This window comes from Bos taurus, chromosome Y, assembly GCF_002263795.3.
Source record: "Bos taurus isolate L1 Dominette 01449 registration number 42190680 breed Hereford chromosome Y, ARS-UCD2.0, whole genome shotgun sequence".
NCBI lineage: Eukaryota > Metazoa > Chordata > Mammalia > Artiodactyla > Bovidae > Bos > Bos taurus.
Genome location: NC_082638.1, coordinates 5,870,770 through 5,898,138, shown reverse-complemented (window position 1 = coordinate 5,898,138; position 27,369 = coordinate 5,870,770). Strand labels below are relative to the sequence as shown.

The 27,369-nt window shown below is 48.5% G+C and overlaps 1 protein-coding gene across 1 annotated transcript in view; it reads left to right on the top strand.

The window, feature by feature from the left end:
- The first annotated feature begins 2,494 nt into the window (after positions 1-2,494).
- Positions 2,495-27,369, top strand: part of ANOS1 (anosmin 1) — a 210,844-nt gene continuing 185,969 nt past the window's right edge. Inside the window, exon 1 of the mRNA XM_005228535.3 lies at positions 2,495-2,825. Coding sequence (XP_005228592.2) covers positions 2,619-2,825 — 207 coding nt within the window. The 5' untranslated portion in view covers positions 2,495-2,618. The remainder of the gene's footprint in view (positions 2,826-27,369) is intronic.

The following is a 27,369-nucleotide window of genomic DNA, read 5'->3' as shown; positions in this document are numbered from 1 at the left end:
CAAGAAGATGCTCTTCTTTGCTCTTAGTCAATATTTAAGTGTGTTTGTTGCTGTTGTTTAGTCACTAAGTCACGTCCCAGTCTTTGCAACCCCATGGACTGCAGCACGCCAGGCTTCCCTGTCCTTCACCGTCTCCAGGTGCTTGCTCAAACTCATGCCCATTGAGTCAGCGATGCCATCCAACCATCTCATCCTCTGTTGTCCCCTTCTCCTCCTGCCCTCAATCTTTCCCAGCATCGGGGTCTTTTCCAAGTCAGCTCTTTGCATCAGGTGGCCAAAGTATTGGAGCTTCAGCTTCAGCATCTGTCCTTCCAATGAATATTCAGGGCTGATGACCTTTAGGAAGCTATGTTTAACATACTTTAAAAAGATTTCCATCCAGAGTTCTTAACATCTTTTCAACAAACTTATGAGTTTATGTGAGCCCACGTCTAAACTTTTTATGGTTCCGGCTCATGTTTAGAACTGTCATGCTAAAAGCTACCGATGAGGTCGTCTGTGTCATTTGTAGGGCCTCGGGCAAAATGAAAATTCAGAGAACCATGTTGAAAATGAAAATCAAGATTGTGACAGATGAACATTACACGAAGTGTGGATCCTTCTAAGGTCACACAAGCCATGAGCCCAGCTCTGCCTACAGAGCCTTTTGCACAAAGCGACTGATTTTTAAAACCCACTGGGGGAAACACGCTAAACAGTTAATTCTCTTGGCCCTGCTGATTTGAACTATATGAAGAAATATATACACAAAATGATGTAAAAAAAAAAGGGGGGGGTATGAAAGGATCACGGCAGATGGTTGTCATTGTCATTATCATTTTGCAGGAAGATCTCAGAGTGTCAGGGTGGAAACTGTGGGGAATTTTAGGAAGAGAGAACTGGAAATTGGAGCAAGCCGTGGGCTCCATGGGAAGGGGACTCCAGCTTTGCGCTCTGTCTTTGAGCAGGTTGCGTGCGTCTAGACAGAACTGCCGCTGCATTTGGTGGTGTGCTCAGGCCCCTCCTTTAGAATATGTGCGTGCATTCGTGCATGAGTACCAGCTCGTGTCAGTGCACAGGAGTGTCAGTCCCATTGCCCTGCCTCCCAGCTAGTGTCCTTGGGTCTTCTGGATTCGACTGTTACATAAATGTCCCAGGTGTGGAGCACAGCCTTCCTCAGACCCCAGCTGTCTGTGGGGTCTCCTACCTGCAGAGGGCTGGAGCACTGTCCCTTCCCCGTGGAGCTCCGGGAAGTACAGAGCTTTGTCAGAGGGAGGGGGTGTAGTCCAGATGATGCAGTGTCCACATCGGGATAGAGAGCGTGGGTGGTGAGAGAGCGTGGGAAAAGATCACAAGAGGTGTGGTGTGCTGTGCCTGGTCGCTCATTCGTGTCCGACTCTTTCCGACCCCACGGACTGTAGCCCACCAGGTTCCTCTGTCCCTGGGGATTCTCCAGGCCAGTGGCGGTCTTGCTGTTCAAAGGGCCAAATCAAAAGACTGGGGGCAAAGATGAGCAGGGTTCAGGAAAGACTGCCAACTTGAATAGGTCCCTCGTGCTGGCCAGGTAAGGCCTTACACCTGCGGAGACGAGGTATGTGCGGCCATGTCATCAGTTCAGTAGCTCAGTCGTGTCCCACTCTTGGCAACCTCATAGACTGTACCATGCCAGTTTTCCCTATCCATCACCAACTCCTGAAGCTTGCTCAAACTCATGTGCATTGAATCAATGACGCCATCCAATCATCTCCTCTGTCGTCCCCTTCTCCTCCATAAATGTTCCTAGCGACCTGCCTTAATGGATTTCTAGGTGATACATGCTCGTTCAGAGGGAAGCAAAAGACTAGTGAAAGGTCTCAGTGGACGCAGTTGAAGAAGAGAGGGAAGGAAGGAAAGGAAGCAAGCAGGAAGGAAGAGGGCAAAGGATGAGGAAAGAAGGAACGGGGGAGGGGGCGGAGGGATTTGGGGAAAGCGGGGGGTGGGGGTGGGGTCAAAGTCCCTGCCTGTCTCCTCTTATTGCGCCCAGGCAGTTCTGTCCATTCGCTCCTTTCCACTCTTCGGAAAAGGGAAATCCAAATACTCCAAAGCATATGAGTAGGACCTGGGACCACTGGAGTCGGAAGCAGGGATGGAAGCCCACAAGTTCGGGGGGCGCTTCCGTCTGTCCTTAACTTGTTCTCACGTCCAGGTGGGGTTCCAGGCCCTGATGCCCAGGCCAGCACTTGACACCCAGGCCCGGGGCCTGCTGTTGAGGCCCGACTGGCGAGGGGGTGCTGAGGGGCAGGAGGGAGCGTAGGCGGAGTGCGCGGAAAGCGGACTCCCAGGAGAGGGGCGCACGGGGGCCGCTCGGCAGGCGGGCGCGCTCAGCAGGCGGGCGCGCGTCTGGCTAGCTTGGACCTGCCCACTGCCCTCCGCCGGCCCCGCCCATCCCTGTCACTCACTTTCCTCTCAGCCAATGGCGCGGCCGCCTGTCACCCTCGCTCCGTCCCCCCCGGAGGCGGGGCCTGGGGAGGGCGCGGGGCGGGAGTGGCCTGATTGAACTTTGCCAGCGGAGTTGCGGCGGCCGCGCGGTCCCCGGCGGCGGTGCGGAGCTGGCAGCGTTGGCCAGCGCCCGGCGCCCGCGCGCCCTCCGACCCGCAGCCATGGCGGCCGGGGCGCCCGGCGCGGCCCTGACCCTCTGCCTCTGGCTGGCTGCCTCCGCGGGCTGCCTGGCTGCCGGCTCCGGCGCGGCCGCTGCCCGGCGCTTGGATGAGTCGCTGGCGGCAGGGAGCGTACAGCGCGCCCGCTGCGCCTCCAGGTGCCTCAGCCTGCAGATCACGCGCATCTCCGCCTTCTTCCAGCACTTCCAGGTACGCACAGCCGCGCGCCCGGGTCCTCCCCTGGCGCTGCGGGGCGCGCGCCTTCCAGCCTCGCCGCTCAAACTTCTCGCTCAGCGGCAGCCGGCCGGGGTCCGGCCTTACGCGCGGGGTGGGTTGTACCTTAGGGGAGGGGGGGGGCGGTGGGCGAACCCCCTTTGCAGCCCCTAGCCGGCTCCCGACCTAACTCCCTTCTTCCCCGGGGAAAACCAAAAGGCGGTTTCCCTTGGGAAGGGAGAGCGGTTTTGTGGCTTCCAAGGATGGAGTGGGGTAGGCTCTGGGCTTGTGAGTTGCCCCGGGACCTCCGCCGCGGGACTGCGGGCCTCTGGCCAGTCTCCCCTCAAAGTCCCCGGGCGCTCCCGGCCCTCCGCGTCGCGGGCAGAGCGAGCGAGGCCCGCGCTCCGCTGCGCCCGAGGACCCCGCGCGACCAGCCCCGGCGCCGCAGGTGCCCGCCGGCCGAGACTTTTTTGTCTTTGTTGAGCTTTGCTTTCGCACTCGGCGGGCCGAGAGCTCGCGGTCCACCCTTGGAGCCTCGGCCAGGGGTCGTATCTTTCAGCGAGTTTGTGTTGCGCGGGGTGGGGTGGGGTGCTGGTTACTGCCGGTGACTGTGCCTCCCCAGTTCGGAGCCTCAGAGCTTCTTGGTGTCGCCAGCGAGTGGCGTGGAGACTAAGGGATGAGATGGCAACGGATAAGGGACTTGGAGGCGTCAAGTTCGGATGTTCCGAGAGGACTCCCGGAGCCAGTATCTCTTCCAACCCTCGTAGATTTTGCCGGCTTCGGGGTATAGGGGCGCGTGTGCGTGTGTAGAAGATTCAGGGGACAGGAAGCTTGATGCCAGTAGATGGTTGGGATGCTGGGGGGAACCACAGCGGGGAGTGACTCAGGGACCCTGGGTGCCGATGGGCGCGCGGGAACCGCTCCCGAGCCGGCCCCAGGCGCGTCTCGCAGCCGCGGTCCCCAGCTGATCGGAGCGCGCTCACTCTGCAATCATTCACGCGTATAACCTAATTTCTCTCGTGTGCTAGCTTCTCGCCCTCGCTGTCTCCTCTCTAGCCTTGTAGTCGTTCACCTGTTATAAGATCCCAACTTCTGGCTGCAGGGAAAACTGCGGCTCCCATAAAGGGGCCGCGCGGCTCCTCGGTGGGTTTCTAAGCGGAGTCCCTCTGAAATAAACGAGGCGCTTCTCGCGCTTGCGCGGGGTCAAAGGGGCCTTCCAAGGGTCCGCGGGCACTAAGCTGCGATGGGAGCCATCGTAGTGACCTTGGAGTTTGGGACGAATCTCCGAAGCCTTTAAGCCCCGTTCATTCTGGCGTGAGAGAGCTAATGAAACCTTGGCCAGAATGGCCCACGAAGAGCTAAAAGTTGGGATGTGCAGAGAGTGAACCCGCTGGCCAAGTCTGCACGCGCCCGAGTACGCTCGGTTCTGCGTGTTCGCAGAGAAGGGGCATCCGTAGGTTTGAGAAAACTCCGCGATCCCATTTGGTCTTCAGGGAAGGGACCCGGGGGTGTGGTCTCCTGCGCTGAAATTCCGCGGACACCCTGGAGAGGGTCCCTCCCAGCCACCTGGATTCTTGCCCCCCTGCCCTGCCCTGCGGTCGCTCTTCTGAGGCAATGCCACCCTATTGTTCAAACAACGACATAAAACAGCATCCTGTTCCCAGGGAGAAAGACTGTCTTTTCTTTTTCTTCTTCCCTTCCTTCCTTCTTTAAATTGAACTGTCAGTCGCTGTAATTTATTTGTTTTACAGTTTCAGCGCCTAAAGAAACAGTGCAGATCAAGCCAATTCCCGTGAAAGGCTTTTCTTGTGGTCTCTTGGCATGATTTCTCTTCGGAAGAAAAAACTGCTGACAGAATACACATTGCCAGACAATCCTGATTACATTTTAATTAGCTGGGGTGGGGGGTGAACTAAGCTGCAAATTACTCAGTTAGGACTTAATAACGGCTGTTTCTGCAATCAATGGCAAAGCCATTCTTGGAGGTTTAACCCTACCCTGGTAATGCCTATCTGATTTATCTAAATTGCAGGGATTAAGCTTTCTTAAGATTTGAAAAGACAGAGGCGCACGCTCCTTATAAAACCTCAAGCTTCCCCGTCCCTCCCCTCTTTAAATAATTGGAAGGATGCTGAGGTATCAGGCAGGGGGCAACTGCAGGTGGGATTTGTGAATTGGTGGGAAGGGCTGGGCTGGAGAAAGGGCTTGGAACAGTGCCTTTTATCAGGGATACCCCAGCCACCCACATTTGTGCAAATAAGCCTGAGTGGAAGGCTGTCTCTGGTGCAGGTAGCGGTTCCCAGTTTCTCTTGCGTGGTTCCTGACCTGCTTGTAAGGGTGGAGGAAGGTTCGCCTGCAGCCTGGAGGCCAGACAAGCGTGTGGACTCTCAGTTGAGTTCAGTTCAGTTGCTCAGTCGTGTCCGACTCTTTGCGACCCCATGGACTGCAGCACGCCAGGCCTCCCTGTCCATCACCAACTCCCGGAGCTTGCTCAAACTCACGTCCATCGAGTCAGTGATGTCATCCAACCATCTCATCCTCTGTCGTCCCGTTCTCCTCCCGCCTTCAATCTTTCCCAGCATCAGGGTCTTTTCAGATGAGTCAGTTCTTTGCATCAGGTGGCTAAAGGATTGGAGCTTCAGCATCAGTCCTTCCAATGAGTATTCAGGACTGATTTCCTTTAGGATGGACTGGTTGGATTTCCTTGCAGTCCAAGGGACTCTAAAGAGTCTTCTCCAACAAAAACGTTCAAAAGCATCAATTCTTCGGCCCTCGGCTTTCTTTAGAGTCCAACTCTCACATCCATTCATGACTACTGGAAAAACCATAGCTTTGACTAGACAGACCTTTGTCGGCAGAGCAATGACTGCTTTCTAATATGCCGTCTAGATTGGTCACAGCTTTTCTTCCAAGGTTAGTAGGTTGATTTACTTCAGAACCAGCTGCCTTTTTTTCTGGCCCCGGGGCCACATAGAAACGTGCTGTCCGTGGTTAAATAGTAAGAAGTGTTGTGGAAGGAACTAAACTATCAAACCCGTTTTTTCTGCTGTGACCCTTCTCTCTTGGCTTGTCCGTGGTGTTTTAAATTTGCTCTCCAGCACTCTTCTCGATAAAGAATAATTTAAAGATGAAGTCATTCGCGTGGATTTCACTGTTCATCTTTCTCTTGTGCAGTGCTTGTGTTATACCCAAACATCAGACGTTTCACTTGGAATTACCAGCAGTACACAATTTGGATTTTCTGGCTCATCCCTCGAGGGCCAAGCTGGGGCCAGACTCAGAAAGGTGGCAGAGGTAGTGTTAGTCGCTCAGTCGTGTCGGACTCTTTGCGACCCCATGGACTGTAGCCCTGCCAGGCTCCTCTGTCCATGGGATTCTCCAGGCAAGAATACTGGAGTGGGTTGCCATGCCCTTCTCCAGGGGATCTTCCTGACCCAGGGATCAAATCTGGGTCTGCCACATTGCAGGCAGATTCTTTACCGTCTGAGTCACCAGGGAAGCCCACCTCCCAAAGTGCCCTGTGTGGGGGTGTACACAATGGATGCCCCACAGGGGAATGTCGCAGGATGTGTGTAGACCATCATGGATACCCAGGATCTGATGAGCACGCACACTTGCTCAGGCATGATGCTCGCCTGGGGTCCTTTCCTGCCAGCTGCTGGGCCAACGTGTTGGACCTTGTTTTAGCTAGATCATAGCTCAGCTGGTAAAGAATCGACCTGCAATGCGGGAGACCTGGGTTCGATTCCTGGGTTGGGAAGAGCCCCTGGAGAAGCGAAAGGCTACCCACTCCAGTATTCAGGCCTGGAGAATTTCATGGACTGTATAGTCCATGGGGTTGCAAAGAGCTGGACACGACTGAGCCACTTTCCCTTTCACTTTCGGGAAGTTAGGCTTCCCTGGTGGCTCAGTGGGTAAACTGTCTGCCTGCTATGTGGGACACCCAGGTTCGATCCCCAGGCTGGGAAGTTCCCCTGGAGAAGGAAACGGCAACCCACTCCAGTACTCTTGCCTGGAGAGGCCCATGGACAGAGGAGCCTGGTAATCTACAGTCCATGGGATTGCAAAGAGTTGCCCATGACTGAGAGACTTCAGGAAGTTGAACTAGAGGTCTCCCCTTCCTCCTGCTCAACCTAGAGTGGATGGGCAGCCCGCCCCCCCCCAAGGGTGCTCAGACCGCCTTAGCAGAGGCAGTTAGCTGCCTGCACCAGGAATGGGTAACAGGCTCATTCCTGTGGCGTTGTGGCCTGTGGCTGGTCGTCCACAAACACAGCTTGCAGCTTCCAGCGTGGGACGGTCATGGCCACCACTAAACTGTGGGCGCGTCAAAGCATGCACGTGCCCCCCCAGCGTTCCTTGTGCCCACTCTCAGGTTGCTGCAGGGGGCAGAGTGTGACAGTACTTTGATGGGGGGGCGTTGGCAGGGAGAGGTTGGGGAGGACTGGGGCTCCGGGGGGGCCCCAGAGTGTTAGGCAGCTCAGAACCTTTGCTGGAGAGGAGAGGGAGGTGAGAGGCATCATGCCTGCAGAGATCTCCAGAACATGCTTCAGCATCCCAGCAGATTCCACACTGAAAAATGCAGACTCAGAGACGAGATCACTGAGAATTCCAATAGGTGGTCTTGGCGCGGTCACCCCCAAGCTGCAGGGCTCTTTCTGAGCTTGAACCACATGCACGGATCTGTGTCCCTGGGGCCGGCCCTGGTTTGTATTGTTCAACCCCTGGAAGCGGTTACGCCCGCTTGTCCTGGGGATTTATTCATAGGTTGTCCTTAGTGTTCAGAGATCTGATAACTGACGTGTTCACTTCGGAGTAACCTGGCCCTGCACTTATTTTCTCCGTTCTGTTCAGTTGCTCAGTCGTGTCCGACTCTTTGAGACCCCATGGACTGCAGCACACCAGGCCTCCCTGCCCATCACCAACTCCCAGAGCTTACTCAAACTCATGTCCATTGTGTCGGTGATGCCATCCAACCATCTCACCCTCTGTGGTCTCCTTCCCCTCCTGCCTTCAATCTTTCCCAGCATCAGGGTCTTTTCCAGTGAGTCAGCTCTTCCCATCAGGTAGCCTAAGTACGGGAGCTTCCTTCACTAGAAGATTAAACAAGAGGGACACTAAGCCTGAAAGAAGCTCTGTGTCTTTTTGGGTGAATCTCACGTATCCTGCCTGAGTGGCTTCCTCGCTTGTGCTGGGACATTCCTGGTGGCCACCCCGCCTGTCTCCCCAGGTTCTGCGCATCACGGCTGTGATGGAGCTGAGCCTCAGATCCTCGCAGAGAGGAGTCCTATCCCTGAATGTTAGCAGACCTGCAACCTGCTCTTCCTGTGCCTGGGTATTCTCAAAGTAGGCACAGTAGACGAGGGCTTGAGGAAAAATAGCCCGAGTGGAATAAAAAGTCTGAGTGAGCCTTATCTCTTGGCCAGATTTTGGGACCTGATGGGGCGAAGTGGATGGAGTCTTGGAAGATAAGTAGCAGGTTGCTGGCGGCCTTGGTCCTAGGGCTCTAGGATTTTATTAGTGCGAAGAGATTCTTGCTTAATGGGACATGATTCACTCTTCCAAGTAGCACTGAGAGCCTGGTTTAGGTAACTGATTAGAGATCAGAGGCTTTCTTCTAGCAGTAATTGGAGGCTGTTTGTTTTGGCAGAAGAGAGAATAGAGCTGGCGATTAGCTCATTCTGCATAGAGGACTAGCCTCTGCTCTCAGAAAAAGTAAGCAAATAATTAGCGCATCGGAAGCCTTCGGTAGCCACGAATCAGCCCCAGGCTGGCAGAGTTTTGAAGCAACGATCCTGTGGTGAATATACTCAAGTCTTGGTGTGTCTGCTGGGCCTGCAGTGAGGTCGAAGTGACATGCTGAAAGTCTCTGGGAAGAAAGGCCATCCTCAAGTTTCACCTTCGTATATCCTGGTCTGGGTTGCTGGATCTCTAGTTGTGTCTCCAAGAATTTCTAACTTTGACCCAAAACTAAACACTATTAGGTTGTTTGCATGCATGCTCGGTCGCTCAGTTTTGCAACTCCGTGGACTGCAGCTCATTGGACTTGTCTGTCCATGGGATTTCCCAGGCAAGAATACTGGAGTGGGTTGCTGTTTCCTCCCCCCGACCCAAGGATCGAACCTGCGTCTCTTGGGTCTCCCACATTAGCAGTAAGATTGTTTACCACTGGGGAAGCCCAAACATTAGGTTATACATGGCAAATTTTCTTGCTTCTAATAAACTGTTTCTCATTGAACATGATTTATTTATTTTAATCGGAGGCTTATTACTTTACAATATTGTAGTGGTTTTTGCCATACACTGACATGAATCAGCCATGGGTGTACATGTGTCCCCCATCCCGAACCCCCCTCCCTCCTCCCTCCCCATTCCATCCCTCAGTGAACATGATTTAAAAGTCTATCTTATTGTGACTATTATAGAACGTTATAAAACTACATTGGAAAATACTTGTGGACTTATTGATTTCTTTGTGCTGTGTATCATTAGAGGAGAAATATGTTTATATATTTTATATATTGTGTGTAGTATGTATCTATATACATTTCAGTATATTATCCCTTGTGGCTCAGCTGGTAAAGAATCCACCTGCAATGTGGGAGACCTGGGTTTGATTCCTGGGTTGGGAAGATCCCCTGGAGAAGGAAATGGCTACCCACTCCAGTATTCTGGCCTGGGGAATTCCATGAACTGTGCAGTCCATGGGGTCGCAAAGACTTTCACTCACTCACCCATATTAATAAAAAACATACACGTATGTATGTTTAGAGACTTCCATTTAAAAGCTAAACTTCAGTTCTTTGTGTAGTCATTCCTGTTCTAAAAAACTTATGTGAGGTTATTATATTTTTTAAAGATAGACTCATCAGTTTTCATTGTATAACCTCCCTTGGTGTGTTTCAGTGAATGGGCATACAACTTTCAGGCTAGGTAAAGAAACTTATAACACTCTCTGCAGGCACTGCTTGTATTAACTCAGAAATGCAGAAGTCCCTACATGTGACGCCATCCAGCCATCTCACTGACTCGATGGACGTGTCTGGGTGAACTCCGGGAGTTTGTGATGGACAGGGAGGTCTGGAGTGCTGCGATTCATGGGGTCGCAAAGAGTCGGACACGACTGAGCGACTGAACTGAACTACATATGACTTGGTCATTGCTTTCCAGAAATCTGACTCTTAAACAATTTTGAGGGTTGGGGTTGGGAAGATGATCGGTGAAGCATATCCATATTATTGACCGATGTTTGGTATCTGAACGGTAGTACTGGGGGAAATAATGTATGCCGGTCTGTCTAGTCAGGGCTATGGTTTTTCCAGTGGTCATGTATGGATGTGAGAGTTGGACTATAAAGAAAGGTGAGCACCAAAGAATTGATACTTTTGAACTGTGGAGTTGGAGAAGACTCTTGAGAGTCCCTTGGACTGCAAGGAGATCCAACCAGTCCATCCTAAAGGAGAACAGTCCTGGGTGTTCATTGGAAGGACTGATGCTGAAGCTGAAACTCCACCCCTTTGGCCACCTGAGCTGACTCATTGGAAGAGACCCTGATGCTGGGAGGGATTGGGGGCAGGAGGAGAAGGGGATGACAGAGGATGAGATGGTTGGATGGTATCACCGACTCGACTCAATGAACATGGGTTTGGGTAAACTCTGGGAATTGATGATGAACAGGGAGGCCTGGCATGCTGCAGTTCATGAGGTTGCAAAGAGTCGGACATGACTGATCGACTGAACTGAACTGAACCGTTGGGATGCTTTGTCAAATTATTCCATAACTGCGAACACTGTTGGTACACTGTCTGAGCGCCAAGCCCCGACTGAGAGTTCTGAAGTCAGCCACCTTTCCACATTTCTTTTGCACTCACCCTGGACTCCATATTCTGAAAGTCTGATTGTCTGTCAACATATGGCATTTATTAAGTGTGACCTAGTTTTTGCTCTTCCCATTAATCAAAGATATCTGTAAGTCCTTCCAACTTCAGATCAGCATGAGGTAATGAGGCATTACCAAAGTAGACTGATAAAACGGATATCGTCGACCTTGTAGTTATTTTTTGCACCATCCGTCTAAGGAGAATGTGTAATTTCCTTTGGCTTCCCTGAAGCAATGGATCTGGGGCATAGCCGCCTATCCCTTCTCAGGAGATGCTGTTGGTGACCTTCTGGCCCCCGGTCTGCTCCACCGCCCCCCACCCCAGCCCCTGGATCAGCTGCTAATAGCTTACAGCTGCTCCCCCTTGGAGACTGACCTTTCGCCCCTGGGCACCGTCTTGCCAGCAGGGTCGCGCATCCTCCTTCCTTGATGAGGGCAAATCATGGTCATTGGCTCACCGCAGGGGGGATCCAGGAGGCCAGCCCTCTTGCTGGGATCAGCTCTGGTTCAGTTTATGCTCTGCAGCCTTGCGTGGGGCCAAGCTTCTCAGGGCTCTCCCTGAGACGGCATGCCTGCTTCACCTCTGCCCTTCCCTCCCCTTCCTCTGAGAGCTTCCCCTATCCATCACGTTCACAGAGATGAATGCCTCCAGGAAGCCCAGACACCTCCCTTCAGGTGCCTCTTCTACCCTAATTCAGCCCCTTCCTCCTGCAGGTTACACACCTTGATTCTTATCGGAATGATTCATTCAATCTCGTACAGATAATAGACTGTAGAAGTAAAAACATGACCCAGCTTCCACAACCCTCAGTTCAGACTTTTCCCCACTGTCCCCTTTATTTATTTAATGTTTATTGTAGATTGAAGTATACCTGACGCAGCTCAGTGTACTTGAAGTCTGCTTGGTTCAGCTCGTAAAGAATCCGCCTGCAATGCGGGAGACCTGGGTTCGATCCCTGGGTCGGGAAGATCCCCTGGAGAAGGGAACAGCTACCCACTCCAGGATTCTGGCCTGGAGAATTTCATGGACTGTATAGTCCATGGGGTTGCAAAGGGTCGGACACGACTGAGCGACTTTCACATACTTGACTTACAATGGTGTGTTACTTTCTGCTGCATAGCAAAGTGAATGGATTATGCATAGACATATATGCACTCTTTTTCCGATTCTTTCCCCAGGTAGGTCATTACGGAGTATTGAGTAGAATTCCCTGTGCTGTACACCCTTGTTAAACATCCTTGTTAGTTATCTACTTTATATAGAGTAGCGTGTACATGTTAGTCCCAAACTCCTGTTTATCTCCCCCACCTTTTCCTCTTTGGTAACCATAAGTTTGGTTTCCAAGTCTGGGAGTCCGTTTCTGTTTAATCGTTCTAGATCAGGAAGCACTCAGAGAGTCAGGACGTTTTCTGTTATTTGTTTTAGTTTTCTCTCCTGATGATTTCAGTGGAAAGATTAAAATCTTGATCCTAACACATAAGCATATCATGTGTTATCCTAACACACAAGTATATCCCTGTAAATATACACATGTGCGCACATGCATATATCATGCTTCTTCACTGCCTGTGTGAAATACACACACACAGACACACGCACACACATCACATATATCATGCTTCTTCACTGCCTGTGTGAAATACACACAGATACACACACTCATCCCTGTATATAAATACAGTCGGCACTGTGTATGTGCTGGTTCTGCCAGCTGCAGTTGGGCGAATCTGCAGATGAGGACTCTGCAGAGACAGAGAGCCAGCTCTACTCTGCCACTGTGTATGAGACTTGAGTGTCCGCAGATTTTGATACCCACGGGGGTCCCAGAAGCCCACAGTCCTCACGGGACAACTGTACTATGAAGCCAGCTTGAAACAGTGTGTGAGAGCTGGACAGTAGATAGCGTCAGGGGACATCAGTAACCTCAGTACCCCCGGCAGGTCTAAGAAGATGCAAGGAAGACCAGTTAGTTCAGATATTACGCAGCTCTGGATTTACTCAGCAAGTGACCAAGGGTGCCACGTCCCCCCAGGACCTATTTGTTGTTGTTCAGTCACTCCGTCAGGTCTGACTCTTTGTGACCCCATGGACTGTAGCCCGTCAGGCTGCTCTATCCATGGGATTCGCCAGGCAAGAATACTGGAGTGGGTTGCCATTTCCTCCTTCAGGGGATAGTCCCCACCCAGGGATGGAACCTGCATCTCCTGCATTGACAGGCAGATTCTTTACCACTGAGCCACCAGAGACCCCGAGTCCCCTCCATATGTGTAAAAGACTTTACATGCCCACGGTTTCAAAGTGGTGAGCTGAGGCATTTCCCCAAGTCTGGGACAGACGGTTGGATAAAAGTGGTCATCCCTGAGAGCCAACAAGTAAAGAGTGATTGATGCAAGCCTTGTCTATGGCTCAGTTTCATGTAAATTTCAGACTGTAGATGCTGGATCTCTTTCTCCCTTTAAAAAAAAAAGAAGCACGTCACTTTAATCACTTCCATTTATTTCAGCTGATATCGATGGATTGCTGCAATTTCAGAGATGAGGCTGTAAAATCCTGAGGGATTTAGAGTCTGATATAAGAACTAAGACTTATAAACAGACCACGGCAGTCCACCAGGGAGGGGTTGGGGAGAGTTATTTGTGTGAGATCTCAGAGGAGGGGTCCTGTTGCGTGAGTGGATGTTTCCCAAGGGAGATGATATGAGCTAAGCACAGCCACTGTGGGCTCTTCCAATGTAGAAGAGCCAATGTGAGTCGATGCAGAGTCCTGCGGGAGTGCGGTCTGTCTGCTGGGGACCTCTTGGTGGCTCGTGATGGACAGGATACAGCGTCAGCCCACCCAGACAGCAGCCAGGTGTTGGGGACTTTTGGTGAAAGCTGTTACAAAGCTCAAGTCTGTTGTTCTGCAGGACAGGTTGAGAGCAAGTCATCACACTTGGCGATGTCTTCCTGGTTCTTGCTGATCTGGTTGAACTTCGGGCTCCACCACCAGTTGCCCTAGGCTATTGAGTTGATCTCTCTAGAGATCCTTCCCAGCACCCCCTGAGAAAAAGCCCCAGCTGAGCATCAAAAAGAAAGAAAGGACTGCCTTTCCCCTCTCCCTGCAGTCACACTTTGGCTTACAGTAGGATCCCACTTCTGAATTGGTGGGGCTGGACCCAAAGCAGAATCTCTGCTGAACGACCAAGCCACAGGCTAAGTTATTTGGTGTTCATTATTTTTTATGCAGTCTTGACGTTGACAGAGTTCAGTTCAGTTCAGTCGCTCAGTCGTGTCCAACTCTTTGTGACCCCATGGACTACAGCATGCCAGGCCCTCCCTGTCCATCACCAACTCCCAGAGTCCACACAAACCCGTGACCATTGAGTCAGCGATGCCATCCAACCATCTCATCCTCTGTCATCCCCTTCTCCTCCTGTCCTCAATCTTTCCCAGCATCAGGGTCTTTTTAAATGAGTCAGCTCTTCGCATCAGGTGGCCAAAGGATTGGAGTTTCAACTTCAGCATCAGTTCTTCCAATGAACACCCAGGACTGTTCTCCTTTAGGATGGACTGGTTGGATCTCCTGCAGTCCAAGGGACTCTCAAGAGTCTTCTCCAGCACCACAGTTTAAAAGCCTCAATTCTTTGGTGCTCAGCTTTCTTTATAGTCCAACCCTCACATCCATACACGACTACTGGAAAAACCGTAGCCTAGACGGACCTTTGTTGGCAAAGTAATGTCTCTGCTTTTTAATATGCTGTCTAGGTTGGTCATAACTTTTCTTCCAAGGAGTAAGCATCTTTTAATTTCATGGCTGCAATCACCGTCTGCAGTTTACAGAGTAGTTTCACATAAAATCTCTCTCTGACCTTCACAGCAACTCTTTTGAGGTCAGGAGCATTATTTTGATAGATAAGACAACCAAAGCCATCGGAAGGTGAGATAATCAAGGCTTCGTGGCAGAAACTCAAGCCCTAATTGTCACATTGCCAGACGTTTATGCTAAATGATCCACTTCTCAACATGTTAACAGGGAGAGAAGTCAGAGTTAACATGTCAGCTGTAATATCATCAAGGATCACTGAGTCTGGGGGGACATGGATTCATTGCCTCCTGGAACCACCATTGTGTCATGAAGTATCGAAGTGAAAGGTTGTTGGCGTGATAGAAGAAAAAGATATGTTAAAAATACCACTCCATCAACAAGATCCCATGTGCCCTCGTCTATCCTAGTTCTTCCAACCAACACAAATCTGTCACACGCAGTTATCATTCAAGTAGCTTAGTTTCTGGGGACTCAGCGTGTTTCGTGATTCCCGCCCACAGAAGAATTATTTTCTACTAGAGGGAGAGACTGATAGACATTTGTGCGAACAGTTGTGGAAGTGAAGGAAGTATTATAATCATTAGTCGTCTTTTAAATCTTTATACAGCCATTTGACACACAGTTGTAATTTCTTAGATGAAGACTTTTCCCTTATAAATTGAGTTTGTGTTAAGTTGCTTCAGTCACGTCCAACTCTTTGCAACCCCATGGACTGTAGCTTTCCAGGTTCCTCTGTCCATGGGATTCTCCAGGCAAGGATACTGGAGTGGGTTGCCATTTCCTTCTCCAGGGGATCTTCCCGACCCAGGGATCGAACCCGTGGCTCTTACGTCTCCTGCACTGGAAGGTGGCTTCTTTACCACTGGTGCCACCTGGGACGTCCTGAGTTTGTGTAGGCCTACCAGAATTCCCCTTGTCTACCCAAATAGCAGAGACGTATTATAATCCTCGCAGAAATATTTCATGAACAGCTGGACTTCTTAATGTCATAGAGGATGAGTCTGTTGTCTGGGAATCCCAGAGGTCTCAGGACTTCAGCCTTGACCTTCATTCTTGGCTGCTGTTGCTGTTCTGTAACAGGACATATTCGGAGTATTGGCCAGTGGTGATGATAGCTTGTAGGTATGTGAATAGCAACTTCCAAGACCTGTCATATGCTCATTTACTTGCTTTTTTTGTTTGTTTTGAGTGGTGTGTGTGTGTTTACACTTGATCATTCTTTCCAGCTTCCCAATAATACATAAGCATTAGACAATAAGGAATTCTGAGAAAGAATGTAGAAAATTGTCAAGGCTGCATGTGGAAAGAAAATGGTGATGACCTGCGATTCTGTAACCGCCCCCAAAGTCCAACAGTCTATCCTCAGGGGAACCTGAGGAACAATGGCTCATCAAGAGGGGGAAAAAAACGCTAATATAAAACTCTTCATTCACATGCTATTTATCCTTTCATTTTAAATTGTAGCTTCCTTCATTTAGTAAGCTTTTTCGTCTCCAAGTAATTAACACCCTGCCAGCTGGAGAAAATGACACTGTATTAGAGTGGCCTCAAAATACATAATTCCGTATTCCCTGGTACCTTCTTTCTTTGAAAGATAAAGGACATATGCTGTCTCCACTGGAAAGAGTCATATGGCTGGTGATCAGCGTCTTCACTGTAGGGAAGTGCATGGTCCTATTGGCACACGCAGGATCTCAAAGAACCTTCAGAGAACAAAAATGCATGTCCCGCCACCGCCCCCTCCCAGTCCTGAATCTAAACCTGATGACTTTTAAAGTTTCATAGCTAATTTCTAATGATAGCCAAAGAAGTGACAATTTTATAAGTCCATAAATGAAAACATAAAACAGAGTCCTTTTAATGAAGCAAGAAACATTAATTTTGCAAAGTAATCCATCACCTTCCGAAAATGTCATTAATCATGCCACTGCTGGGGACAACAGAAGTGTTGGGAATTCATGTACGTAAGCAATTTACAGCTCTTTTCTCCATCTTGTGTTCTCAGTCTGCACCTTTTTTTCAATCCCACTGTACTATTCCAATGCATTAATAATTCGTGTTTGAAACACAGCACAACGTTTTGTCCTTCCTATCTCCCTCCAATGCAAGTGATGTTCTTATCTAAGAACAAGCCAGAGGGGGCACATTCTTGGGAGGTGACTGAGAGCTTCTCTCAAAGAAAGACCAAAACAGTCAAGAAACACTAAATGCAAACAAAAAGTAGAAGTTTCAGGTTAAACGTGATTTTTCCCGATTACTTATGGTGTCCTTATTGGATTCATACAAACAGTCCCTCTGATGACACTTTACCAACCCTTGCTTCATTCTCTGATGAGATATCACTGAGACAGATGGCAGTTTGTAGTCTTATAGATGTCTCAGCCCTTGTCTTTAAATGCCTGCTGTAGAGGAATGAATGTATACTGTTTGTTGTGCTTTGTGTACTGGAAGCAAAATTGACAAAAGACTCGCAAACCTAGAAGAGTGAGAGAGAGATTTTCAAGAGGACTCACATCTTACAAGTGATATGTCACGCTGACCCCTGGACAGGTTGCTCAGTGCTGTTACGAAAAAGCAAATTTGCCAAGGAAACTGGCATCTCTGCATCAGTAGCTTGCTTTCCAACTGTTGATGCTCAGGAAACTGGCATCTCTGCATCATTAGCTTGCTTTCCAACAGTTGAACAGACCCCCGCAGGATGCGAATACCAAGACCATTTCCAGTTGTGAGGGAATCACCACCACCATCATCATAATCATCTCCGTCATCACCATGACCACCACCATCACCACCATCATCATAACCATCACCAGTATCATCGTAACCATCATCACTACCACCACCACCATCATCACCATCATGATAATCATCAGCATCCGTACCACCACCACCATCATCATGAGCATCATCATTACCACCACCATCATTGTCATCACCACCACAACCGCTATCATCATCACCATCGTCGTAACGACCATCACCATCAGGACCATCATCACTCCCACCACCATCATCACCATCAGTATCATCATCACCACCACCATCACATCTTCATCATCATGACCATCATCACTACCATCACCATCATCACTACCATCGTTATCATCATGACCATCATCACTCCCACCACCATCGTCACCATCATTATCATCATAACCACCACCATCACATCTTCACCATCATGACCATCATCACTACCATCACCATCACCATCACCATCACCATCACCATCATCATGACCATCATCACTACCATCACCATCATCATGACCATTGTCACCACCATCGTTATCATCATAACCATCATCACTACCATCACCATCACCATCATCATGACCATCATCACTACCATCGTTATCATCATGACCATCATCACTACCATCGTTATCATCATGACCATCATCACCACCATCACCATCACCATCATCCTGACCATCATCACCACCATCGTTATCCTCATGACCATCATCACTACCATCACCATCATCATGACCATCATCACCACCATCGTTATCATCATAACCACCATCCCCTCCATCACCGCCATCACCAGCGTTACCATTGTGACCATAATGCCTCCACCATTATCACTATCATTATTATCATCATAACTGCCATCACCAGCATCATATCGTCATCCCCATCTTCCCATCTTCATCGTCAACATCCCCACGTTTGGAACTGTGACACAGTTCCCTGAGAAATCTCTGTACAAACAATTCTGTTGAGACACTCAGATTTCCACACTTTACACATCATGATGGGGCTACCTACTTTGCCCCTGCTTACTGAAGTCAGTACTTCCCTTGATGGCCATTCCCCCAATGAATAGGGTTTTGCTCACCACAGAGGAGAAACTTGGTGTGAAACAAGAATCAGAAGACCCCCCCCCCCACAACCCAGGCATCTGGGGTGGTCCAATCTTGCTCAGCGGTCCTCCCATATGGGTGAGTCAAATAGGGGTAAAGTTACAGCAAATCCCAACTTGGACCTCACTTTCTGGGGTGGAAGTTTATTAATGGTAAGAATGCCAAGTATGTGTAGAAGTTACTGATGACTTTCAGAAACAGTGAGCTGCCGATTGCCATTGAGATGTATTGGTAACTGCAATTTTTAAAAATTTCTTCTGTGGAAAGAAACTGCAGAGCATCACCTGAGATGCTTGCCACAATTAAAGGTAGTCATTGGTTGAAGGCGGGCACTTACTTGGCTTCTAATGATTTTCTCTTCCATGTTTTGGGCTATCATAGCCATTTAGAACGGAAACTTTGCCTTTAAAACCTAAAATAGGTACCCCAGTTCCTTTCTTCCTCTTTTAGACATAGATAGGCCCACAGTAGGGGTTTGGCGAATATCCCCGAGGCATCTTTGACTAGAAATGCATCTTTTCTCTCTCTCTGTCACCCCCCCTCCTCTCTTCCTTTCCTTCCTTTATTTTGACACTTGGCTGTCCCGTTTTGAAAGCTGCACAGCCAAACCCATTCGCTGATCATTCCAGAAATGGCCAACATCTGGGAAGTGATTTTTCCCATTGGGCCACAATCTAAAGGAAAGTAGGGAACATTTTCCGTTGTTGTTTCCACGTGTTTGTATCCGGAGCTATGAGATAATGTCCTCACAGCTGCAAAGAAATTAAAAAAAAAATACTTCTGTGCAGGATATATTTACTTGTTAACTATCACTAGAAAAAAACATGTAGAGGTGAGGTTCCATGAGAACAGATCTCCGTTTGTATTTTGATCTTTCTGTTATTTGGAGGCCATGGACTTGTATTATATTTTAAACCTGTTTTTCTTGGGCAAGACTTGTGTACTCTAATCTCATTTGTTACTCCACAATTTTGCAAAAAAAAAAAAAGGAGGAAGTTTTTCTTCTTCCTTTTTGAACAACTGTAAAAAATTAGTACCCCAAGTATTTTTTTTTCATATCTGTGTCTGTATGTGTGTTACCCAAAAGTGTCCAGTTCATGGTTTCTCAGCCTTGACACTGTTGATCTTTGGGGGCCAGATTATTCTGTGTTATGGGGTCTGTCCTGTGCATTGTTGGGCTGTTCAGCAGCACCCAGCGTGCGTGCTTAGTCGTGTCTGTTTGGGACCCCATGGACTGTGTAGCCCACCAGGCTCCTCTGTCCATGGGATTTCCCAGGCAAACATACCGGGGTGTGTTGCCATTTCCTCCTTCGGGGTATCTTTCTGACCCAGGAATCAAACCTGTGTCTTATGCGTCTCCTGTATTGGCAGATGGATTCTTTAGCACTGAGCAATCCTCTGGTCTTTACCCAGTAGATTCCTCCCACCCCCAATCTTGACACTCACATACACACACACACATGAATATCTCTGGACATTACAATCTGTGCCAGAGGGTAAAGTCACTCCTGTTGGAAACCACTGATCTAGTTTTCTCTCTTGTTACTTATCTCTCTCGATCAACATGTGTCTAGATCAGTACCTGTATTCAGACATGCATATCCATATCTAAATGTATATGTATGAGTCTTCTATGACGTATACAGTCATCTTCTTCGAAAGAGTAAACTTAGATACATGAGCTAGTAGATTGATTGCAGTAACAACGTTCTTTTTTCACTTAGGCTTCTCTGATAGCTCAGTTAGTAAAGAATCCACCTGCAATACAGGAGACCCCGGTTTGATTCCTGGGTCAGGAAGATCTGCTGGAGAAGGGATAGGCTACCCACTCCAGTATTCTTGGGCTTCCCTGGTGGCTCAGCTGGTAAAGAATCCGCCTACAGGGCGGGAGACCTGGGTTTGTTCCCGGGGTTGGGAGGGTCCCCTGGAGAAGGGAAAGGCTACCCACTCCAGTATCCTGGCCTGGAGAATTCCACGGACTGTATATCCATGGGGTCACAAAGAGGCGGACACAACTGAGCCACTTTTTCACTTTTTCCTTATAACATGGGAGTTTGGAAACATGCTCATTTCTGTCATTTGAGATTCTAAGAAAGCATGAGGTACTTGTTTCTGCAAAGTGCAAATAGAAAAATGCTTGGCTCCCATTCTATAGCAGTTCATTCTCCTGAATGCAAACAGCTGTATCTCTTTCCTCAGCAGTGATGATTCTGGAGATGGGTCATGGCATATGTGCATGTGATAGCCTGTAAGAAAATTGTTTTTTTTTTTTTCCAGCCATGAGCAGGCTAATGTGAAGTTGATCATAGAGCATCTTTTCCTTAAAATATCCACTATGTTTTTAAAATTTGGTGCACGGGTCCTAAAATCGGATTCCCTTGTGACTTCTTTGCAAGTAAACTCTTTGCCTTTTTCAAACAACCTTTTGTCTCTGAGCCTTCTTACGTGCTTCTTTTTTTTTTTTTTTTTAAATTATGTATTTTTGGCTGTTCTGGTTCTTTGTTGTTATATGGCCTTTTCTCTAACTGAGGTGGTCAGGGGCTCCTCTCTAGTTGCAGTGTGCAGGCTTCTCGTTTCTGTGGCTTCTCTTGTTGCAGAGCACGGGCTCCAGGGCATGCGGACTCAGAAGTTGTGGCTCCCAGGCTCTGGAGCACAGCCTCAGTAGTTTCGGTCATGGGCTTAGTTGCTCTGCAGCACATGGGATCTTCCTGGAGCAGGGATCAAACCTGTGTCTCCTGCACTGGTGGGCAGATTCTTATCCACTGAGCCACCAGGGAAGCCCTCCGTGTGCTCTTCATATCAAGTGTGTCACCTGTAAAGTGGTGGCCGTGGTAACGCTGCCTCTTTGGACCCTGCTACGATGCCACACGATTCACTTGGGTCAGAACCTCACATGTATCAATCCTCAGCTCTGCACAAGTCTTGGCTGCTGTTGTTAAGATGAGCAAGGCCCTGGTGCTGAAGGGCTTGGGAGGCAAAAATGAATCCTGGGCACCCCTCAGTCTTCACAGGCTGGTCTGTGAAGTGAGGGCTGCTGTTGCTGCTGCTAAGTTGCTTCAGTCATGTGCAACTCTGTGCAGTGCAAGGGAATTTAAACAACTCGATCTAACCAAGGAATCACAGACAGCAACAGACACTTTACCAAAGAAAATAGACAGATGGCAAAGAAGCGTATGAAAAACATGGCCCATGTCACATGTCATCAGGAAAAGGACAGATTCCAACAGCAAGATACCAGCACATGCCCATTAGAGTGGCCGTAATCCGGGAGACTGATGACATCAGATGATGCTGAAGAGATGGAGCACCAGGAACTCGCCCTTCTTGCTGCCTGAAATGCAAAGTGGGGCAGGCAGTTTCTTACAAAACAAAACATACCCTTACTCCTCGGCATTTGTTTGAATGGGATGAAAATGTCTGTACATAATGAAGCAGACATCCATGCCCATGAATGTATAGACCAGCTTTATCGATTATTATCCAATTTTGGACACAACCAAGATGTCCTCCAGTAGCTGAAAGGATAAATAGAATGAATAAAGTGAGGTCCATCCAGATTATGGACTTTTACTGAGCACTACACAGAAATGAGCTGTCAAGACAGAAGGGGACATGGAGGAAACTAAAATGTATATTATTGGGTGAAAGAGGCCTGTCTGAAAAGGCTGCACACTGCAGGATTCCAATTGTGTGTCCTTCTGGAAAAAGCACAACTATGCAGAAAGTGAAAAGATCAGTAGTTTCGGGGGCTGGGGTGGGTAGCAATGAACAGGTGGAGCACAGAGGATTTTTTTTTTTTCAGGCAGTGAAACTATTCTGTATACTATTATTACGGATTTAAGTAGTCATACATTTGTCCAAATCCCTAGAATGCACAACGAGGAGTGAGCCGTGGAGTAAACTGTAGGCTCTGGGAGACAATGATGTTTCACTGTAGGTTCATCACTTGTAACAAATGAGCCACTGGTGTGGGTGTTGATGATGGAGAAGGCTGTGCGTGTCGGGGAGCAGGGGGCTATATGAGTGCCTTTCTCTGTGCATTTCTTTTAATTTTTCTACGAACCTAAAATTGCTCTAAAAATGAAAAAGAAATACTTTTTAATTTATTATTTAATTTGAAAACCTTACCCTTTGAAGTTTCTTGGAAAGCGCCTAGTTCTCCATAGAGAATGAGATTCAGATCTCTTATCCGCTCTCGCCACTTAAAGATTTTCTTTTCCTGTGTGATGCATGGGAATAGCTTAAGTAGATTTTTAAATTGTAAAGTGAAGTCCTGCCTAGCTATTGTATAAGGAGAAAAGACCACTGAATTCTAGGTCATCTATTCTGTTAGGAAAACATAACCTGCCTTCCCAGATGCTAGGTGCTTATAAATCTGCAGATACGACATTTTTTTTTCTTGCAATTAATTTTTTTTTCCTGCAAATCGAGGTCTTGTCTTGAGGTTATTGCTCCTTCTCTTCCAACCGATTTAATTCATCATGTTTTCTCAAGTGATCTCTCATTAAAACAGGCTATCTTTTGAACTTTGTATGAAAATAACTCAGTACCGTGATGAATGGGCTAGAATACCATATGAGCCAGGGTATCACGGACTATGAGATGCTGTGTTTTAATTTGATTAATTATCCTGTACTCTCTAATGAATAACACATAAATTAGCATCGTGAAGAAGCATATATCCCAAGAAAACCAAGCAAGAGAAATCTGACTTAGTAAAGTCAAGTAGAATGGGAAAGCCATGTAGTACAGCTAAGTCATTGTTTTTCCCTGCTTAGATTTTCCCCACTACAAATGAAACTCAGCTGAACCAGTCCTGAATCTTCCATCCCTTGTGTGTGTTTATCAAGGTGGTGGATTTTGCTTTAGTAGTAAAGTAAGTAGTTCTAGGATTTGTTGTATCCCCAAACGGGATACTAAACTGTTTTGAAGAAATACAAACAGTTTTCATTTACGGGGTATTGTCTATTTTTTCAAGTAACATTTTTTAAAATGGTTGTGGTGATAATGGATAGCATCGTCAACTCAATGGACATGAGTCTGAGCAAACTCCAGGAGGAGCCTGGAGTGCTACAGTCCATGGGGTCACAAAGAATCAGACACAACTGAGCAGCTGAATAAAAACAAGCAGGTGATAACAGCAATAGAAGAGAATCCAGTGCATATTGCCTGCCGATATATTGTCTCTGGTTGCTGTTTATGCTTATGAGTAACCAGCTTGACAATTTTAAATTGATCCTTAACCTCTGCTGGTTAGCATGCTAGAATCCAGGCCGTCATGTGCCTCGTGGGAACTTATTATGAAGCACGGGTCGCCCTTTTGAGCTTTATAGCTGCCAAGCATCTATTTTGAAGAATAACAGGGAACTTGAGAGGGCGTTTAGAGTCGGCTGTGTTTCCACCCTGTCATCCCCATGAACACACAGCATCTTCCTAGACTTGTTGACTCTATGCAGACGGAGGTGACGCTGAGACAGGGTGGAGGGGAGAGGGGTCTGGACCATGCTGGGGGTCATTGCCCTGGGAAATACATGCTTCCCCGAGGGAGATGAGCCCAAAGGCTGAGAAGCAGAAATGGACATGGACTAGTGGAAAATGATACACGCACACACGTGCATCCAGTCATGAATTTATTAGTTGATAAAGAGGGTTGTCTTCCTCAGGACCTGGATTGCAAGGAGATACCTGAAGGGCTACATGAAGTGCTCACAAGACTCTGAGAGGAGAGGGGCATGGTGCCAACCTTGGGAGCACTGGCTCCGTGTGGTTCTTTGAGGTCCCGTGTAGCCCAGTATGATGGACTGTCCTTCTCCCTTCCCGGCAAGGTCATCGAGCTTCAGTGAGGATCAGAATCATCGGGAGCCTTGTTAAAACACATTTCGCGGCACCCACCCTCTGAGCACCCGATTCTGTGGATCTGGCGTGAGACTCAAGACTGACATGTCTAATAGGCTTCCAAGTGAGGCCGATGCTGCTGGTCTCAAGATCTCACTTGGAGAACCACTGCTGTGGTGTTATGTATGTTCTAGGGCTTCTCTCTGGTGTCTTTCTCTGCCTGGTGACTTGTACCAGTTTCAAAGTATTGACGCATTACATTCTCTGCCTCCCTGCCCCTACATACTTGTTCTGACCAACCTTCCTTCTAGGCTGTTGTTGTTGAATCACTAGTTTTTGTCCGACTCTTTCCAACCATGGACTGTAGCCTGCCGGGCTCCTCTGTCCTTGGGATTTCCCAAGCAAGAATACTAGACTGGGTTACCATTTCCTTCTCCAGGGGATCTTCCTGACCCAGGGATTGAACCCACATTTCCTGCATTGGGAGGTGGGTTCTTCACTGCTGAACCACTTGGGAAGCTCTGGTCCTGAGTTATAGCCCAGTAATCTAGGAAGCGAAATGTTTCTCTGAATTTTGGGGGCTGCTCCAGCAAGTAAATCGAAAGTTAATCCAATCCAATCCAATCAAACCCAATAGAGGTCATGGGACTATCTATTGTAGACAGTTGGCCAGGAGTACAGGTAACAGTTTGAACTTGCAGCTGGTGTTTAAAGCCAAGGAAGGATTGTCGGGGACCTAAGAGACAAAGGTTCGCTCTCTGGGTCGGGAAGATCCCCTGGAGGAGGACATGGCAACCCACTCCAGTATTCTTGCCTGGAGAATCCCATGGACAGAGGAGCCTGGTGGGCTGTGGTCCGTAAGGTCAGAAAGAGTGGGACGTGACTGAAGTGACTTGGCATACCACAGGGATCGTCGGACTCTCTGATCTGTAGTTGGTTGGTCAAAAGCTCTGATGGTAGCCTGGGCTTGCTGTTGGCGTCTGAAGGCGGTGTGGGGGCAGTCCAATGGGACTGAGCCCTTAGCCCGTGAGTTCTGTGCTGTCTCAGGGTAGACCGTGTCAGAGTCAAGTCAACCTGTTTGTGCAAGCGAATTGCCTGGTGGTGTGGGAAAACCACCATCCCTCCCACTCCCTGGCAGCATGCATATTGGAATTGGGTCCAGGAACCCCAAAGAAATAGTGTTTGCTGATATGAGACTTTTATGTTCCCCCAAATGGGGCTAGGAGTTATGGATTTCATTTTAGTGCAGCTTTGCACTGAAGCAGTGTTCTGATTCTAAGCTTTTTGCAGGCCATGTGCCTTTAGAAGGACTCCAAAGAGCCAAATAACATAGCAGTTCATAACACTGACCTTATTCCCAAGCAGTGGAAAATCGTTTTCTTTATCATTACATCAGAACTTATTGAGGGCTCTCAGAATTCTGACTTCTCCACAGTCCATCAATCATGTGAGGCAGGCAGGACTCCAGAACTTTCTGTGAATGTCTTCTACATTATTAAGAGTCATTCCTTGTGCTGAGAGCTCTCCTATACATGGATTTGCATCAGTTTTTTTTTTTTTTTTTTTGCCGTACTGGTAACAAAGATTTACTGGAACAATGTTTGTTCCTTGATGCACGTGGGCTTTCTCTAGTTGCGGCCAGCAGAGCTTCTCATCGCAGTGGCTTCTCATGTTACTGACCACAGGCTCCAGGGCACACGTGGGCTTCAGTGGTCGTGGTTCCAGACTATATAGAGTACAGACTCAATACTTGTGGCACACGGGCTTAGGTGCCCGTGACATGTGGAATCTTCTCAGATCAGGGATGGAACCCATGTCTCCTGCACTGGGGGTAGATTCTTTACCACCAAGTCACCAGGGAAGCCTGAGAGATTTGCATGTTGACACCTAGACACGACCATTTGCACATTTCCCCTGAAGTAGGAAATGGCAACCCACTGCAGTATTCTTGCCTGCAAAATTCCATACTCTGCACTGAGGTTCACAGTCACTGGAGAAGGAAATGGCAAACCCACTCCAATATCCTTGCCTGGAGAATCCCATGGCCAGAGGAGCCTGGCGGGCTACAGTCCATGGGGTTGCAAAGACTCGGACGTGACTGAGTACGCAGGACCTAGACAGAAGCCTTGACTTTAGATGATCCCAGGGTGTCTTGCTAAACATCTCTGTGATGATCTTTATAAAAACACTCTTCCTCACATTTTAGGAAAAGAAGAAACTCATTTTCTCGAGAGCTCACAATTTATGATGGAGAGGTAACCCGGGATGTGAAGTAGGGTCTTTTGACTCCATGTGGGATGTGCTTTCTATGAAAATTATTTTGATTGGAATCCACAAGGTGTTTCGTATTTTTTTGACTTCCCGGGCTCTACTCTCTGTGTCTCTAAAGAGAGGACATTGGTCCTCAGTCTCTCTTACCTGTCAGAATTCTCCTGGATCTAGAATTTTCTCTAGCACCTGTTGTTGCCAGCATTGCTCATGGCTTGCACGGGTTCTTCAGATCCTTGATAATGAGTGACCTGTGTGGCTAGACAGTCCCCGGCATGGTCCTTCTGGGATTTGTGCCATTGCTGGACTTAACAACCTCCTTCCCCAGCCTTTCTGCAAATGCCCTTCTCCTCAGACATTGCTGGGCATTTCTCAGAAGGTTTCCCGTTTCACGTTGGTGCCCAAGATGTGGCTCATCTGCATCATAGTTTATCGATTGTGAGGCTGAGGGCCACCTGTCTCTGTGGTCTTCCCACCCTTGAGTACCATGTGTCTCTGTGGTCTTCCCTCCTAAGACTCACACTGGATGGACCCTGTGTTGTGTCTTTCTCATCTGCTTTTGACCTTTCTTCGTGGACACTGTCAGTGTTCTGCAGAGAGTTATTAGAGGTGTTGGGATTCCCCGGTGGCTCAGTGGTAAAGCATCTGCCTGCAATGCAGGAGATGAGGGTTCGATCCCTGGGTCGAGACGATACCGTGGAGAAGGAAATGGCAACCCACTCCGGTAATCTTGCCTGGAGAAGCCCATGGACAGAGGAGCCTGGTGGGCTACAGTCCATGGGGTCGCAAAGAGTTGGACACGAGTTAGCGACGAAACAACAGTTAGAGACGTTAGTTTATTAGAGGATAAAATGTTAGCAGGCAGAAGGTCTGAAAGTTAATCTCTCAC